This window comes from Anser cygnoides, chromosome 16, assembly GCF_040182565.1.
Source record: "Anser cygnoides isolate HZ-2024a breed goose chromosome 16, Taihu_goose_T2T_genome, whole genome shotgun sequence".
Taxonomy (NCBI): Eukaryota; Metazoa; Chordata; class Aves; order Anseriformes; family Anatidae; genus Anser; species Anser cygnoides.
In genome coordinates this window covers 13,079,308-13,098,392 of record NC_089888.1, presented here as the reverse complement: position 1 = coordinate 13,098,392, position 19,085 = coordinate 13,079,308, and the positions used below count along the sequence as shown (strand labels likewise).

At 52.1% G+C, this 19,085-nt stretch overlaps 1 protein-coding gene across 5 annotated transcripts in view; it reads right to left on the bottom strand.

Annotated features, from left to right (window-relative positions):
• The window catches only part of PPP1R16B (protein phosphatase 1 regulatory subunit 16B), a 55,741-nt gene that overhangs the window by 36,129 nt on the left and 527 nt on the right, over positions 1 to 19,085 (bottom strand). For 2 of the 5 annotated variants that reach the window (XM_013192958.3, XM_048049114.2), the window contains exon 2: positions 2,288 to 2,690. In XM_013192958.3, coding sequence (XP_013048412.2) covers positions 2,288 to 2,534 — 247 coding nt within the window. In that variant the 5' untranslated portion in view covers positions 2,535 to 2,690. Of the gene's footprint in view, positions 1 to 2,287; positions 2,691 to 4,173; positions 4,392 to 8,629; positions 8,803 to 13,981; positions 14,104 to 19,085 lie in introns of those variants that run through there. The other 3 variants (XM_066978593.1, XM_066978592.1, XM_013192960.3) reach the window with 3 other exon arrangements.

Below are 19,085 nucleotides of genomic sequence, written 5' to 3'. Positions count from 1 at the left end.
CATATGCTGAAATCATCCCCTGGGACCTTCAAAAGGCCATGAATTCACTCACTTTGGCCTAGGGCTCTTGATAAGGAATTTTCCCAGTTTGGCAACTGGGATCAATGCCATCCTCTCCTTCCCTTTATACTGGTGCCACAGCACAAAAGGACAGACCCTGCCCACAGGCTATTTTTAGGACTTAACTGACCACCAAACCCATCAGGTTTAAGAAACTTGAGGCATCTGAGAAACCCAGCTACGCAGGGGAAACACCCATGGTTAAGGCCTGCAGTCGCGACCTGGGCTCACCAAGGGAAAGAGGCCAACACGATGGGAGCCCCAGCGCTGAGCAGAGGCACCACCGCTGCATGAAGAGGGGGACGATGAGGTGCTCACTGCCCACCCCAGCACTGTGAGCACCTGCAGCTGTGCTCAAAACCATACCACATGCTGCCAAGTGTCTGTCTGTACAGGCATGGGTGATAAATGTCATATATCTGTCACCTCAGGTGATGCTAGCAGATATAATTTCACAGCACGGCTCTAGTTGGCTTTGTTGATGGGGCTTTCCTAGAAGACCAGAACTGCTCAGAGTGAGAAACACAGGCTCAGTGGAGCAGAGAGCTGGAAGCAATTGTTAAACCTTTAAAGCAAGGAAGAAAGAAAGAAAAGCCTGCAGGTTGCTACTCATTATCACAGGTCTGCTCTCCCATGGAGAGGTAACAAATGAACGCACAGACACAGACACAAAGCAGGACTTGGAAATGCTTGTAACCACCTGGGCGGAAATGCAGTCCACCACCAAATCCCTCCATTTCCAAACAGTATGAAACGTGCACTGGTGGGATGTGAGGGCAAGTAGTGGTGCATGAAAGGCCTTCTCAGAAACAGGAACATAACTCTCAGAGGTTCCTTACAAGACAAGGTTCTTGCTTTCTACCCACATACACTGCTTCTTGCAGAAGATGCTGGAAACCAGAGCAACATTCACTAGCAGAGACGCAACCCAACTGGTCAGGTTTCCTAGGCATCTTCCTTTGTCTCTGCAACACCAATGGGTGATGAAGATCACACCAATTTCACTACCTGGCAGAGCCGCAACCCCAAAGACTGCTCCAGATCTCCTCAGAGAAATGTTTTTACATCTCTGGGGGGCATTTGTCCTTATTTCCTAGTAGGGTTGAGCCCCCTATCTTGACTTAGACTTTATGAGCAGTGGTACACAGTGACTGGGTTGGTAGGAAATGAGGCAAAGATGGGGGGAGAGGTGAGGCAGACAGATTTCTGCCTCTTAAAGGTATCTTCAGAAATGGAAAACCAGGTGCTTGCCCACTGCTTGTAGTGGCAGGACTGGGAAAACAGGTGACCCAAGCTCTCTTCCCAGAGAGGATTTCGCTTTAAAAATGTTACTGTGTTGGAAGAGAAAGGTTCTGTATTTCATTTATAGAAGTCACAGGAGAATTGCAGTGGCCACTGTAGGAACAAAGCCCCAATTCTCTCATTTGGCAGAGTAACAGAGGCCTCTTTCGTTGTCCCTTCAACAGGGCTGAGGAGCCCTCAGACCCAGCAGCAGTGTTGCTGGAAGCACCAGAGCTCAGCTCAGCTGTCCCATTTCCAAACCACTGCCAGAGCCCTGGCTTCCCAGAGCTTACAGGTTTTTCCCATTGCATTACTAAGGCTAATTTGGATTGACTTTTAGGCGTTTTCCCCTTCATTTTAAACAAAAGCAAAGCCTTTTGACCCACTTAGAAATGGAGCAATTAAACTGATTTCTGAACAATTTGGAGTTTTCACTTCTATGGGAAGCATTAAGCACAGAAATGAATTTCAGTATTCTAAATGGGGAAAATTCATACATCCATGTAGCTCTCAATCCATCCCCCGAGCAGAAAAGCTGAAAAGATTTACACTGACATGTAAATCCCTGTGGCGGACTTCTAAAAAACCTCTAAAATAGGCACACCCAAAAGGCGAAGGAGTGTTTCTCACCTTCTGTAAATGGGAAGTGTGAAAAGGAAAGAGATGAAAGCTGTCTTCCTTTTCCCAAATCTTGGTCTTAACTCCTGCCCCATCCTGTCACTTGTGCACCCACTCCTGGTGTCATTCTAGGTAACGATGGTGTCTCACCGTGCTTTCAGCAACCCAACCCTGCAGCTATGCCAGAAATGGCAACACTCTAGAGATCAACACCATGCCAAGGGTAGTCTTGTCCGTGGATGTCAATGCGGATGCCTCTGCACACCGAGGAGCTACATGGACCTCACAGGTATCCAAAAAAATAAATTGCCAGATACAAGTATCCTACCTTCCTCCAAGTCATTCCTCAGAGAGGCCTCCAGCAGAGCAACACTGGCTTCAAAAGATACTTTCTTCTGGTTAACAGCATTTCTCTTCTTTTCATGCTTCCGCTTCTTGTGCTGCATCTCCTTCTCATACTGCGCCCACTTCTTCAGCTGCTGAGCCCTCCGCTTCTGGGCTGCCCGCAGTCGCTCCAGCGTGGGCACCTTGTCGAGCAGCTGCAGCTCTGTCAGGAGGTCCACGTGGGCATCCATCGCCTCTGCCAGGAAAGAGGAGGTGAAGGACGTCCCAGCTGGAAATGATGTCCTTCCACAGGTCCTCAAGATCACGGTGGCCTCGTGCTATACCAGCATCTTGGGGCTGAGCTGGGAAGGGCCCATCGCAGGGTGTGGTAGGAATGTGGTGGAAGCCTGAAAAGAGGAGGAAAGTGTGAGGGATCAAGTCACATCCACGTAGACAAATGATTAAGACCAGCCCACTGGAAAACTCAGCAGGCAACACCTACCATCTCAAAAGAAGGTTTTTTTATTGCATTTTAATTGCTTGGCTCTTCTCACTGGCCTTTGTGATTCCACCTCTCACCCACTTCAAACACCCAAGCAAAACCCTCTTGACTAGGTAGCAGTTTCAGCAAGCAATTCCTTCATGTCTACAGTTCAGGGTAGCCTTCTTTTATCAGCAGAAAAAAGCCTAAGTGAGCTAACAAAGATCTTACTTAGTCTTTCACAAACGTCATTCCTCAGACAACCCGTGAGAGAGATACCACGACACATCCTCAGGCAGGTTTCTACCGTCCACAAGCATCACCTGTGCTCCACTTCTTCATCCATCACCCCTTCTTACTCCAGTCCTAGCCGAGGGCAGATGGGTCAGATGTCTCCCAGAGAGGCATTACCAACACTTCAACCACCTCAGCCACTTAAAAACACGGTGTTTTGTGTTCATTTCACTTTTCCCCAGATATTCTCTTCAGCACGCAGTAGGCCATTCTGGTTCTGCTGTACAGGCTCTATGCTCAGAGCAAGAAGCACAGTTAAATCAGAGCTGGACTCGTGGCGCAACCACAACACCAGCCAGCCTCTCGCAGCAGCACCCGCAGAGTGGTCAGCTGGGAGGCCCACGGGCAGCCACCCCATCACCGGCAGAAGGAAATGCGCCCCAGATTTAAGGAGCCGCTCAACAGGGAAAGACGCACATGAAATAAAGTCAGTGCCGCAAGCAAACTGAGCAAATCCGTTCCAAACAGACTCACGTGTCGCACATCGAATGGCAAGGCTAGCGTGCCAAATCAGGGTAAGCTGCAAATAACCACATACAATATCGGAGCTGCTGGGAGATGTCCAAGCTGCACGCCCGCAGCGTCCCAACAAGTTGCACAAGGCAGAGACATCCACTCCTTTCAACCATTGCCACAGACCTGCCACCAGGGTTTGACCTCACCTATAAATACCTCGGCAGACTGACAGCGAGGCATGTCCTTTCCTCTGCGAGATAATTGGTTTGAAAACTGAAAACAAACAAACTCAGCCAGAGTACACAGGCAGGTCCTGGGCAGTAAAGGGCCAGCAGAGGCCAAGGGCAGCTTCAGTAGCACCTGCAAACCTTATTTTGAGAGTTTCAGAATAGATCTGAACACAAAAAAAATGTTTCAGTCCCATGAGAACTCAAGATCGCAAAAGTAAAGATTGTATAAGTAAATAAATTACAAATAATAATGAGAATAGTCATTAAATATTCTGTTCATATTCAGTAATATTCATTTTCAGTAATATTTCAGTTCATATTCAGTAATAATTAAATATTTCAGTTCCACATAGGTACAAACCCAAATCCTTGCAAACTTTTTCCTAAGAAAGACGCTACCAAGAAATTCAAGTACTTGCTCAAGCTGACCTCCACCAGCAGCTCTGCAAGGTTGGCACCAACGCAGACCTCTTCCCCAAATGGTTTTGTTTTGGGACCAACGCCTTTCCCAAGCACAGGCATTTTGCTGGGAAGCTCTTCCCCACCTCCCATGGCTCCTGCCCCGCGCAGGCGTTCCTGCGCAGGTATCTTTTCTGGCGATCTCCGCTGCAGTAACACAGGCTGCAGATCTGAAGCCCGCTGACAATACCTCGAGTGGCGGAGATAAGGGCAGGAAATGCCTCTCAGCATACCGCGCCGGCACTCCCACCCGGCGCCTTTCCCACCCCGCTTCCACCATTGTTTGCTGAAAGATGAACAAATATTTCCCAAAATACACCTGAAGTAGGAATGATGGCCGAATTCTGCAGGTTTTGGAAAGCACGTAAAGTATTTCAGTGCTTCTCTGTTTACCCCAGAGAGCTGGAAGCTTTCCTCGTGGACGACACCTTGGAAGGACACGAGGTGAGGAGAAGCACGGCTTGCTCTGCTCCCCCGTGTTCCAGCTCCCCTGCACGCACACAGCTCTCCTGGCTTTCCTGCTCTCACAACAGCAGAAACGGGGAGAGGTGAGCTGCCTACAGAGGGGAAGAAATGAAACGGCAACGAGGGATGCACGAACACCAGGAGACATCTGCTGCTCCCGTGAGGATCAAGCTGCCCTAGCACCAAAACCAGCCTGTCCCCAAACCACCCAATGAACCTCTAAAGGAGCAGAGAGGTCCCCTGGAGAGGACTTCTTGAAGGGGATACAGGTCAGCTGCTCAGGCACAAGTCCCCTAGCACTCTCCACAGATCCCAAAAGCCTCACGAAGACTTCAGCTCCATCTCTCCAGCTACCTGTTTTCCAACAGCCTGGTTTCCTCTGTACCAAAAGATGGCATGTTGCCTTCTGGTCACACAAACCAGCCGGTGTCATTACAGCAGAGGTACAGGCCCAAGCGTTTGTTTATCTGCAAAGTGACACAGGAGCTGGCTGTGTGGGTGTCTGTGGTTTGCAAGGCATCGCATTTTGGTTTCTGTTTTATTTAAAGAAATGAAAAAAAAGCACCGTCCCTTGCACTCGGTTTCCATGAGCTCAGCAGATCCGAGCCACGGAGCCGAGCACATCCTGTGAGACGCAGGGACAGCGAGCGCTGCTGTGTCGGGGCCAGGAGGGAGGCGAGGCGCTCGCTGTTGTGTTGTGCTCGTGGCTTTCAGCGGGGAAGGACCCGCTCCAACAGTGCCAGAGAGCAGGCCCTGCAAAGGGCGTGCAAGCTTTGGCAAACACAACCTTTAAAAAACTTTGTGTTTCCTACATACTTTGCCTCACCTCAACACAAGATATGTCTCGCTAAGTTCAAAAGGACTCTTTCTGGGCATTGGTTACCCACTTGCATTCCCAGAGACCCTGATTCTGTGCATTTAGTGGATCCCTGGCTGCAACAAGCTGCTGCAGTGCAGGGACTGGCGGGGGCCTTCATCTCCTGTACACACACTTTTTCCACATCAGATTTAGTGGTTAGTAGAGGAAAACACCGAGTGCATCTGTTTTCCTGTTCCAGAAAGCACTCAGGGCTGCCCCCCAGTCCTTCCTGCCAAGCACTCAGCTTACAGACACTTTGCCACAGCGTCGCTGAGAATGGAGCTGGATCCGTTCAACCAGCGATGCTGCTGGGTGATGCCAGAGAGCACTCTGCTCTCCCCGTCAGAGCTAAGACCTGCAAATCCTCCGCCACATCTCCTCAAGGAGCTACTTAAAGCACAGCATGACACCAAAGCAGAGCACACGCACTTGCAAGAGTCATTTGCTTAAGTATCATTAAGCGATTTAATTTTTATTCCACTTAAAAAAAAGATAAACACACACAAACTCTGGCAGAGCAACCACTGAATGGAACGCACTGAAACAAAATAGTTTGGCAAACAAATAATTCCTTTAAGTTGCGCACCTTTCAAGCAAAAGTAAAATTCAAGGCCTGCGTACGTGAGCAGACTCTGCTGAAGTGAAGGAGATCAGTTTTGTTCCCTGGATCGTTTGTGGGAAGACACCTGCAGGACTGGGCCCAGCTGACTGGATGAAGTGTCTGAGTTTGCAGCATGAAGTCAAGCCAGTGGCATGAAAAGCGACAGAAATAGCCCTCTCCTCCCCACCTCACGTTAATCTTCTCTCAGCTGGAATTGGAAACCAAGCACAAAAGCCTATAGCAGGGATCTGAGCACATAAGCAGCCTGCAGCAGAGGCGGCTGCCCAACTCATTTATTTCCTTAGCATCGACTCCTGCACCATGGCAAGGCGAGGAGTTTCCAAACTTAGCCCTGCTCCTTCCCAGCAGGACCCAGGCTCATCTGTGCTCTTCTGGATGACCAGCCTGTTGCAGTCCTTCTGAACACATCCTCCAGCAACGAGCACCACTGATGAATTCACAGGCTCCTTTTTCCAGCAGTACCCTCAGCACTGTCACCGCTCCTCGATACAAGACACACCCGCACCACGGCCTGGGTGACCAGCAAGGATCTGTCTCCCCGAGGTCTGGAGAAAGCAGCTCTTCATCGTTTTCTCCCCAACACGGGGACGAGCTCCCTGGCAGCACAGCAACACGGTGAGGAGACGGCCAGAGAGATGCCAGAAAGCCACCAAGAGCGGGAGCTGACAGGCTGCGGGATGGGCAGGAAAAGGCAGGCACGGGAGCTCAACTGTCCCCAGGGAAAAACAAGGTAGGAGGCAGGCAGGGGCTGCCCAAGGAGCAGGGAAAGCCGATGTGCTTGCGTGGGGCCATCCAGACATGAAGAGCTGAGGTCCAGTCCCTCCCCGCAGCCCGGGTTTGGCGAGTTGGAGGTTGCTGTTCGCCCAACGCCATGCGCCAAGGACGGCAGCATCATCCCCCTCATGCACAACAGGCTCCAAGTCATTTCCTAACTGGTGTCACTGCTGGGATCTTCAGGAAGAAGATCCACTTCCAGATGTTCAGGAAGACGAGAAAGCAAACCCCTCTCCTGGCTTAAGGACAGGAGCGGCGAACTGCCTCTGGATAAAAAGCTCTTGTTTGTTTTTTAAATTAGCACAGGATGCATGAAGACAAGAGGGTCGTGTTACGATAACCAGAGCCTGGAACCGTGTTTCTTTCACTATTAGATCACTGTGTCTCTCGCCTCTTGCCTTTTGGGCAAATGTTTCATCAGAGCATTGCTAGCAAGGACACTGCCAAGCGTTACTGCCCAAATGCCCAAACCTCCACAACCTCACACACCTGGAGCAGAGGACCCAGCTGCTGGGCCTGCCAAATGCAAAAGGACAGAGCACCAGGCACCAGAGGCCACAGAGGCAACTGGGAAGGGAAGTTCAAATCACCCAGAGCTTGCACAGAGACGAGCCTGCCCCTCCAAGGAATCCCAGCCCCGAAACACCAATTTCCCCCCACAGTGCCACAGGAAAGTCACGTTTCCTAGAAACCCCAGGGGAGGAGGATGCCAGAATGCCCGTGGTGAAAGGCCGCAACGCAGCGTTTCCCAGCCTCCTGAAGTGTTTCCCTCCTACTTGAAACTGAAATGTGTATCTCCCCAGTCCCACACCGTGGCAGGCAGGTTGCACCCTCACCTTCAGCTGGACCTCCAGGCGACGAGGGTGCCACCAGCTGCCACCTCCTCCAGGACGGCACGGCCGGCAGCAGAGCTGAAGGCAGAAACCTGCAGCTGCTAACGCACAGACCGCGAGTGCAGCCCAAGGCAGCGCGTCAAACAACCCATTAACGCACACCTGAGCCAGTGCTTTCAAGATAAAAAGCAGCAAACCCTTCTGCGGGGGTCAGGAGCCTGCACAGACAGGCAGGGGGAAGCAGAACAAGGTCACCTGCCTGGCTGCGGGCTGCAAGCTCGCTGCGAGAGCCCCCTCGGGACTATTATTTCTGGCTCTGCGCTGCACAAGGTATCGGTGAAACTCTGCTCGTCCCTCAGTGCCACACTGACAGCTCTGACCGTGGCTTCTGGTTGCAAATTATTCTTGCAGGCACCATGCAATTCTTCCTGCACCCTGCTGCAAGCCCCACAGCACCCGCAGGTTAACCACACAGGGGAGTGAAAATTCGGAAAGTCACTGCCACGTGACTCAAGTTCGCTGGTATCTCAGAAGCAAACAGCTCCTTCCCTCGCTCAGCTTCTACAGCATTTCGAGCAGCACACGTGCAGCACGACTGAGCGAAAGGAAAGAAGGTCAAAGTGGCAAGGAATGTTACTTGAGAAAAAAAATTAAAAGATTTCAGCCAAGACCCCTCGGGGAACACAACTCCTACAGACTGCCGTGGCGTGCTGGTGGGGAAGAGAGGGTACAGAAGTCTTCTGGGTGAGAGATCTCATCAGAAACTGGGAGTTTGGGGAGAGATTCTTGGCTTTCCCACAGGTTTCTTGTATGCAAAGTAAGTAACTTAATCTGTGCCCCAATTACCTTCTTAAAGCGAAGATACCGCTTTACCTGGCTGCCACAAAGGAAGTTCCATCGCTGGTAAAGGTAAATTTGGTGGGGAAGGTGCATCGGTGTAAGTTGTATTCCTCACTTGACGGAAAGCTCGAAATTTAAAGCTAGGTTCTTCCCCAAAGAATTGAAAACATTTTGCTTTGGCTGCATTAGCTCTGGTTTCAGATAATCTCTCCCTCTTCAGTGAGCTCTTTCCTAGCAGTGGGAATGAAATACGAGTAAGAAGGAAAAGGAAAAAAGTGAAACAGCAAGTCCAAAGAATTCCTTGGAGCTGATGCTGGTAGTAGAAAAATGTAAGTGCCTCATTCTTTTCTCCTCCCAACTGTTCCGCTCTTAACAATATTGGCACTTGTCTGAGGAAAGCCCCTCAGTATTTTCACTGTATATTTCCTGTAAACACCCAACACAGCACAATATACATTCTTTTTCCCAGCAATATTTCAACATGGGCTTACTTTCCTTGCTTCCTTTAAAAAAAAGCCCTCCCGTGCCAAGCAGTCCTCCCCCACACGAGCGCGTTTGGAACCACACTGCTCCTCCGTGACAAGCAAAACAAATCCAGCGGTGGTCCCCAGGCGCGTGCACGCTGCCCTTTAACTCCTGCAAACAAGGGGAGAGCTGCACCTTCAGCTCCAGCCTTCACCACCAGCTTCGCTTTAGGATGCAGGTAGGAAGCGGGACGCAAGTCCACTCGAGCACCAGAGCCAGGCCAGCTCCTGTCGAACACCGGCAGTTTTACCGCACAACACTTGGGTCCCTCCGAGTGGTTCTTGGGCAAAGCCACTCCTTGAACCCGACCCCCGTCGCAAGGCAGCAGGACTTCGGGGCATTTTATAAAACCTCAAGCTAGAGAAGAACATCTGCTGTACAGAGCTCCTGCCTCTGGTCACCGCAGCGCTCTCGAGGCTGCTGCCCTGCTGCATTAAGCAGCCCCCTTCGGCTTTCCAGGTAGGAAACTGCCGTTTTGCCTTTTGCTTCCAGGTCAACCTGGGCTCTTGGTCATCAGCTTCCAGTCTGGAGAAGGGAGAGGGACATTTCAATCAGCTTGAACTTGGAAAAAAAATCGAATTACGGTTTTGAATCAAGTCCAAATTATAACTAAGTTTGGGGCTCAGTTTCAAACTGCACATCAAACGAGTCTTGTGCAATAGAGAAAACTGTTCAACAGCCCACAGATCTGCCGAGACCGCACACCAACTGCACCAGTTCCTCTTTTTCCTTCAATTAGGGCTGTACGCTCTAAACAGGGAGCAGAGTCCCCACTGTGCCCCCACTGCCTGTCCCCGAGGCAGCGCAGGCGCCGCCTCAAGGGCAGCACTGTACGACTCCAGAGAAGACAATGCTCGAAGACAAGGAAATTTTATTCCTTCAAGAGTTCATTACACACCACTCCCCTCTCCCCTTTGCTCTCCCAAAGAAGAGTATCTGCTAACAAAATTTATCTCCAGCATCAGAGGAGCAGCAGGATCCCTGCCCTTAGGCAAAGAAAGGAAGATCAGAGCAGGATTTCTGTGCAAACATGAACCGAATCCCAGCTTCCCTCGCACGGGAGCAGGCCCATCCTCTGAGCCAAGCGGCTAAATAGTGAAGGAAAAGCATGCAGCAGCACCGATTATGTGGAACAAAAATTAATTGAGGGCATAAGTCTCCGATTCGGCTCTCCATTTATTTTTCCACAGCAAGTTATATGTGAGTGCAGGTTGCAACGCAGACACCTGCAGGGAAAGCAGCCCGACCCAACTGTGACAGTGAGATTACCTCCTTTCATTTGTTTTTGGGGGTAAAGCTTCCATTTTTTATCAGACCTGCAACAGGCAAATGTACACGACCTTTCAGACCTGCATCCCCTTTCCTGACATTTTAAACTACACACTTGGAGATTCTGAATGTGAAAAACAACAACAGATGCCCGCAAAACAGGCTTTAAAGTAAGAGATAGGGGGAAAAATAGCTGATTTCCAACAGAACCTCAAAAACACCACTGCAAAGCCCACACCCTTCCCGTACGATACCAGCTGAAGCCCTGTTTGCCTGCACACTGCTTTTTGACCGAAGTCCTTTCATTGTGTAAAGCCACCCGCACGCATTGTGGCACATGGAAAAAACACGGGGAACAGCCCTGCTCTGGCACAGCAGCGAGCTCGATAAGGGAATGGATTTTCCATCTGCAACCCCACGGTACCTGCGGCCGTGCCAGCCCTGGGACGTTTCAGCAAGAGAAAACTTCTCCCTGCACGTCTGCTGTGGAGCTGGCCACACCGACACCAACGCCGAGAGCCCACCGCTGCGGCCGAGCTGGCCACCCAGCCCTCAGCACCGAGCGGTCCCAGCAGGAACCAGCCCAGGCAGAAGACAGGAGAGGTCCCCAGACCACGAGGCCGCAGAGCAAACACCGTGGAGCCCGTCAGCAGCAGGCACCTGGCCCCGGCCGTGGCCCTGATGTCACCTGGGCAGTGACAATGGCACGTGGTGGGAGAAGAGGGCTTGAGAGCCCGGGAAGCAGCTCTGCCGTCGGGATGGTGCCGTGCTTTCAGCTGCCTCTGCGGTCGGGTCGGCGTGGATGTGACTGACAGGATCTGAAAGCGTCTGCTGCACACCTGGCAGAAGGGATATTGATTTTTGTGGGAGATGTACGAGAGGATGCTCTTCCCCATCATCTGATTCATTCCTTTTAAATAGCAGTTGTATTTAATTATTGCTAACCAAATGCCTTCACCCCTAATGCCTGCAGACACTACTGAGCTCGACTATAAGCATTCCAATGATCCTCGAGAGATCTTAACCAAGTAACACTCAAAGGCGCCCGCACATCTCCCGTCTGTCGGGGAGCCCGCACGTCTGTCCAGAGGGATTTGCCCACCCGCAGGGAGCCCGCAGGCCCCGCAGGAGAGGAAAGAGGTGAGACCTTGGGGAAAACAATTTATCCACGCTACAGCGCATGAAATTTTGCTCCATACAGCTCAGACATCTGGACTTCTGTCCGAGGCACTGCCTTTATGCCCTGGTGAACTCCACAGTGCCTTATTAATTCTGCTGCTAAGCCACGCACACGCTGCTCCTCCACACCAAAAAATCCACCCCTCTCCCCCAGGCTGAGGTCAGCCACAAGCAAGCAAGAAGGGGGCATGAGGCTGCAGAGGGTCAGGCTTCCCTGCAGCATAAAACAGTTGCTCTGGGGTATCACTATCAGCCCATTCACAGCAGCAGCAAGGCCCAGCACCACCAGACATTGCTACTGCAGGGCAATCATCAAGATTTGTTTCTCCTGAATCCCACAGGAGTACTTGAAGTGCGTTTCCCAGAAAGCTGCCCCCTAACATTGCAAGAGCAGGCCAGCAGAAGCCCTGCACGGGATGCCGTTTGCTGCCAGCTGGGCTTGGCGCAGGAAAAGCATCCCCACCAACAGCCCCACCACTGCCTCTCACCTCCACCTCGGCCCAAGCACAGCTCGAGAGCAGCTTGTCTTATCTTAGATGCAAACCGTCAGATTTAAACAAACACACAGCCTTCTGCGGCGCTAACATCACCAGCTTCAGTCTCAAATCAAACACTCGGAGCAGCTTGCCACTGCCTTGCTTGCGAGGCAGATTTTGTGTTTCTAAAGTACCTTATTTTTAGGCGCAGCTATCAACCCGTACGTCACCATCCATGTCCTACTTTTCATGTTTTCTGCCTCTACACTTGGCCACAGTCAGAGATGGCATGGTGGCCTGACTTGCTGCTCTGACCACGCAGTTGCTCTTACATTCAGTTTCAAACCTTTACCATTTATTACGTTGCAAACATGACTTAGGACATTTCACACGGACTTGGTTACCAACACAGTGTCAGAACTGCAGGTACCTCTCTCCTCCCCGGCAGTTACTTTGCTTCTGCCGCTTCTGCAACTACGAGCACCAGGGCTCCCCGGCCACAGGTCCCTCTCCTCTTCTACCCACGAGCACAAGGCTTGGCCATCCTTCTCTGCTGCCTGGGGGTGCAGCTATGCCTGGATTTGCAGACACACAGACTTGCCCAGGGGAGAAAGACTTCCCTGAAATACTGAGATTTAAGGGCCAGACCTCAGCCGGGAAGAATGGCTGCTCTCAAGGGAGACTTTCTGGAGTTTTCCAGGCACAGGTACCCAGCTCGCCATTCTCTACCTGCCTCAGCTGACACTGCTCTGAGAAGCGGTTCTAGCTGGATGGCAGAAAATTGTTTGTTTTGGTCGTGAAAGTCGTATTCAGGTACAGGGACATCTTAAAGCCAGAAATCCAACCCCGCAGGTGGTGGAGATGGTCCTTCTGTGTCCCACTGCCACATCTAAAGCACGGCTCCCTCCAGTTGCTTTGGCGGGTCAAACAGGTCAGCAAGCACGGCCCACCCAGGACAAAGCCCCTCTTACCTTCACATACCGGCTGAATGCTGCTTGCTCAGGACCTTGGTAATAAAAAGCCAAGCCCTACACAAATACCTAAACCTCAGCTTAGCGCCAGGCAGCAGAACATGTTGGTGGATCTCACTAGACACTTCACAGCCAGCACAGGCCTCACGTCATCCTTGGTCTTTCTCCTCTGATGGGTATTTGACCTCTGAGCTGCTTAGCAAGCAGCTCCGCAGAGCTCACGGCTGTGCAATGCTGCCAGCATCCAGCGCTGCTGCATGGAGCTGCTGCAATGCCTCCTCCTCGGGGTTTTCCCGTACAGACCATTAGAGGTGCCATCACTGTACCACGGTGTCACACGTGGCAGCTGGGACAAAATCAAGGCAGCTGGCACAGGTAAGTGAGACTGTGCATCTCCAGCCCTCCCTCCTAGCTGCCCCCTCTCATCCTTCCTAAAAATGCTGGACCTGCAGCTCCTGCCCCCTCTGGCTCGAGGGCAAAGCCCCACGGCGCGGGGTGCTGAGCAGCCCCTCACCTGCAGCACGGAGGCAAGAGCTAACGAGCAAACTCACAGGGGAGGTCTCTTGGCAACACGGGGTGAGAGAAAAGGAGGGGAAAATTGCTGCCAGCTTGTTTGTGTGCACTTAGGGTGGCATTTCCAACCCTGTAATTGTTGCATAATGAATTTAGCAATGGAGTTCAAGAGCTATGATTCATTCAGGCCAAAAAAACATGAGTCAGCCCCCAAAGAATCATGAGATGTTAAAATTATATACATTTAACTTGAGCTTGACAAATCCAAAGGAGCAGCGTAACAGCAGAGTGTCTCAGCGCAACTCAAAACATCATGCAAATATCCCCGCAAGACGAGCACAGGGCAGAGCAGCGAGTCGCTCCGGCAGCGCAAATTATTTACGGCCGGCACCTGAACGCGGCTCAGGTGATCAGCCCCAGCTGGGATCCGGGCACCTGATGCTGTGTCTTACCTGGGACTCAAATCGCCTCCGGGGTTAAAGGGAATAAGGTCCCGTCCAGCCTGGCACGAGGTCTTTGTGCCACCTCCCTGTGGAGAGGAGCGCTCGAGATGCTCGTTCCTGCTGCTCGTTCCTGCATGCGAGCAGCACAAAGGCCGGACAGAAAACAGGGGAGGAGAGGAGAGGTTGCTACGGGGAGCTGGCACTCCGGATGTTAAAACAAACCACAGCGTGGGGCTGGAGAGGGAGTGCAGATCTCTGCAGGGGCAGAGCAAGAGAGAGGGCAGATTCATTATGGCAAAGGATGTCTACGGTAAGGAGCGTGTGCGGATCGCCAGGAGGCAATGCAGAGAAGACCTCGGGAAAAAGAATATTTTTTTTCCTAGCTCTGTTGGGTGAACTTGTTTAAGTCATCTCCTGTATTCTGTGCTTACAGAGCTTGCATATGTGGAAAGAAACATTATTCTGAAACGAGATAGGGTGCGAATTCAAAGCAGAGCAACTATTCTGGGTTAACTCCCCAGGTGGCTTCTTACTCTAGAGTGACAGTACCTTTTTCTAGTTTAATTCACTTTAAAAATAGATTAGGCCAATGGTTCTGATCCGCAAGGCCATCATAGCTGGCCTGCCGCTTTTAGAGCATCCTTAATTAGAGCCTGGATATGGGGACAGGTGGGGCTCCGGGACGCAGCTCCGACGGTCCCAGTTTGGCAGTGTTGTATTAACCCAGGTCGGGGAGGAACGAGCTGACTGCAGGAGGGTCTGCACAGAGCCCACCTGGCCGGGAGCTGCTGCCCAGCAGCCACCCTACACGGACACGCGTTCCCTTCTCCTCCCTCTTTGTACAACAGGGGAACGGCTGGCACAACGCGCTCTGCCAAATGCGAGCCAGGCAGCGCTACCAAGAGCCTACAATCTGTGCTGGGCGCGCAAGCAAAAGCTGCCTTACACAGCCGTTTGTGTTTAATGTTCATTTGAGTTTACCATTTATCGAAGTTCTATTTAGCCTCATTAATCACAGCCTATCAAGCTCTTTCAAATGCAAACAGAAAAGAGTACCCAACAACTGCACTTCGTGCTTTATCCTTCTCCTCCTGGAATTATGGAAAGCCATGAAGCAGGAATGCCCACCCACCTGCCTCCTGCTTTCCAACCACTTCCCATGGGATTAAATCAGCTGACTGTTCTGGAAAAAAAAAGTTATATCTCTTTCCCTGCCAGCTAGCAATATTCCAGGAGAGCAAACTGTGTGTTATGCTGGAGGAAGAGCAGAGGGAAGGCAGATACACCGCTCCTAGCTCTCGGCAGCGGCGATACCCGCATCAGGACTCGGGAGCGGCATCTGAAAGCAGGGATGGCCAAGCCACCTTTGTCAAAGGCTTTGTCATTTCCTACCAGGGCCTCTAGAGCTGGAAACCCTGCAGCTCACCTAATCCACACCAAATGATACACCATTTGTTTGCTTCATATCGCTATCGAGGCTTAGTGTTCCTAAAGCTATTTGTTTTTTTCTAGGTGTGGACGGAGCTCTGTTAACCACAGTATTTACACGCTTCTGTGAGGCCTGGAAGGAGAAGGTCCATTAGAAGAAACGCGTTACTCTGGAAGCTGTACTTGCCCCTGCACGGAGGTGACGCCGAGTTCAGGCTCACACCGAGCAGCCCAGCAGGACCCGGCACAGCAGCAGGCTCTGGGCTGCTCACCTCCACCCCAGCCAGCAAAGCACCAGCATCACCTTAAAAATAATTTATTATTACTAGAAATATAGAAATATAAATATATAGAGAAAGAAAAACATGTCGGGGAGCAAAAAGCGACAGGCTGCAAAGGAACATGCCCAAAGCAGGAGCACTTGGGCGAGCGGCACAGGCAGTGCCGATGGGCAGCAGCGCCGGCAGCACGGCGCTGTCGGGATGAATGTGCGAGGGAGCACGTGGAGAGGAGCTGAGGAGAGACGAGCAGATTAACAGAAGACAACAGATTTCTAGTAAGATTGCGATAAGCCTCTTTAAACATCCCTGAAGGATGAGCCAGCTGGCAAGGCCGTCCTCGGAGGTGGTGTAACTCAACTCAGAGCCTTGCAAAAAGCGAGCAGCTGACCCCTTTCACACATCCCGGCTCGCTCCTGCAGCTCTTTAGGCAACGTGGCCGAACGCGCGGTGCCTGGATGCTTCTGCACCCGCCAGCAGCCTGCAATTACAGCCTCCCAGCAGAGAGGAAGCCAGCCCTGAACTATTTTCAATGAGCAAACAAGACGCGAGGTCGGGCTGATCATTAGCGCCGGCGGAGCGCACCGTCCCCCGGACCCGGCCAGGCAGCACAGGAGGAAACGCGCTGTGTGCGCGGGCTGATCCTGAGCCACGTCCCCAGCACGAGGCAGTGCTGCTGCCCCACGCGTGCCAACAGGGCTGGGGGCAGAGGCACGTCGCTCCTGGTAAGGGCTTTGCCAAAGCAGGGACGGCGAGGTGAAGAGGGGGGCCCCGCTATCGTGCTCTCGCCTCCTTCCAAAATTCAGCTCTGCCAGGCTCGGTGCAGAGCCGAGTCCCCCTCTTGGGGACACCACGTCCCCGTGAGCGGTGCCACCTTCTGAGGAGGAAGAGGAGGGGAAGCAGGGGAAGGCAAGCTGGAACATTACGATTTTGATGCTTTTTTAAGGGACAACACCTGCAAAACCTCCTGAAGGTGGAGTGGACCCCTCACAGGTACGGCTACGGGAAGAGTTTGTCATCTCCCTTTTCCAGCGCCCCAACAAAAACCCGCAAGCATCAGAACCCAGAGGGATCACCTGGAGCAGGAGAAGGCTTCAGAACGAAGAACAGCAGCGGCGGGTTTGTTTGATATCAGGCAAGATCTTCTTCGGCCAGTTAGCTGGTGATGCAATTTGCCCACTCGGGTCACTGAGCCACCATTTAGCAGCTTCGAACGAGACGAGCAGAACTGCGGCCAATCTTCCCCCTCCAGCAAAACGAGTGACTCAAAGTGCAGCTAATGACAGAGGTTCAGGAGGATCTGGCCGAGGATTTGGCCTGCTGCTTTGAGAGGGCCACTTATTGCCCAGAAAGAGACCGACCTCTTTCAAGCCACAGAAGTTAATCCTGTGAAGATGAAGGACCTGAATTTCCTATCGTAATTCACAACCATTAAATACCAGAGGGCTGCCAAGCTCGAGGCAGACGCAGGTAAAAGCAAAAAAAAAAAAAAAAAAAAAGAGAGAATCACACCCAAAATCAGGTTAAGGAAGGTCACAGTTAAACCCTCCTTCATCTCCAGAGAGCAGGAGACATTTTTAAGGATGGAAATAAGAAAGGAATAACGTCTCCTGAAGACTTTTTAGCACAAACCCTGCTTTTTCACTAATTTACATAAGACAAAAACGAGACATCCCCTCACCCACAAAGGCTTCATTATTTGTCAGCCTCAGACTCTGTAACCATTATTCCAGCAAACATTGGTTGATGTTTTTCTTCTTACTGGATGAAATGTGCCTAGAGGCAACAGGCATTTTATAAATTATTAAACCAAGGGAAAATGAGGTCCTAACAAAGTGGCTGCAGAAGCGATGCAGAAGCACCAAGGAGCCGGTACAATTGGTACCAGCACACTCACACAGGGTCATTTTTCCAGCACTGAAGGACTCAACAACAAGACATTGTCTGAAATGGGCAGCCCGAACACGCAAAAAAGAAAAAGTTGTATCTCAGTGTTTCATCACACCCAGCACAGACATCAGAAGTTCAACATTTTAAAGCTTATTTTTGTTATGAAACCCTCATATGTGTCTTCCTGCTAGAAGGAAAATAAGCTTTTTATCCTCACAAGAGATCTCACAACATGAAGCAAAACCCATAAAAATAATGTAATGAGAGTATTTTCTAATGTAAGAAGAGTGTTTTCAGAATCACGCGGAGTTTTTGAGCAAACCCTTAGCACGGAGATGAAGCCAGGAAAGCATAAATGAAAAGGTGCTCTTCCTAGTCAGGATTTAGCGTGTCTTTCACCAGAACAACACAACCCCTCCAGTTTCGGTTTGGCTCCAGACTGGAAAGCCCGTCCTGCTTTCTGCCCGACGGGCACCGGGCCCCTCTCCGTCAGGAGCAGGGCGCCCGGCGGCAGCGGCCAGCTCGGGGCAGCCGCACCGAGGCAGCCGGGGTCAAGGTGAGCGCTAGGGCAGCCCCTGGGCCGCTCCTCCCCAGGCTCCCCGAGCTCTCCAGGAGCACGGAGGGCTCAAACCGAGATCATCGACTTCCAGCTTTGCGAACCTCGTGCTTTCCTCCACGAGGACGAGAAGCCACCTTCTCTTCTCCTCCCCTGTAGCTTGAGACACCCTCCTCAAGCAGAGGTAGCACAGCGCAGGAAGGACCTTCCCACGATAACTGAGCGGGGTTAGGAGCAAGAACTTGCTTTCTTGCCAGCAGAGCCAACCGAGAGCATCCCCAACGCCGCGACCCCGGCGCTGCGGAGTTTGGGCTGCGCTCAGCCCTGCTGCCGGCGTCTGGAGGAGCCGCTCCCCAGGCGGGACCTTCGCCGCCTCACACGCAGACCAGCTGCAATCCCGGTGCCACTGCAGGAATTACGGCCGCTCACGTTTATGCTGCCTCAGGTACATCTCTTCCACAGCGTGGTTATGCCAAAGGGGAGAGGATTTCTAAAGGCAACCAGCAAAACCCCTCGGTGAAGCGAGGGAAGATTCCCCCCTTCGGCTCCTTGGGCTCTGGGCGATGACCCACGGCCCAAGGGTGTCCTCAAACACCAAACCCAGCCTTTGGCCAGGGGAGCAAACTGCCCTGAGGACCTAATCCCGTCCTCAGCGCTAGCTGCGTCCGAGGTAAGGTCGGACAAATTTATTGTGGGATTACCCGGGTGCCTTGAGCCACCGGGGGCGGGCAGCGGGCTGCATTATTTAAGCGGCTCTCACCAGCCCTGTCTAGGATTGCACAGGGCTGGAGTTACCGAAACTCCGTGATTGCGGCCACCCGGGAGAGGCGACCAAGACCCCGGCGGAGGGGAGGCGGTGGGGGGGGGGGACACCCCCCCGGCCCTCCCCTCTCCCAAACCCACCCTCGCCGGCCGACGAGCTCTGCGGGGGCTGTCGCGCCCCTAAAAGGGGTCATCACCC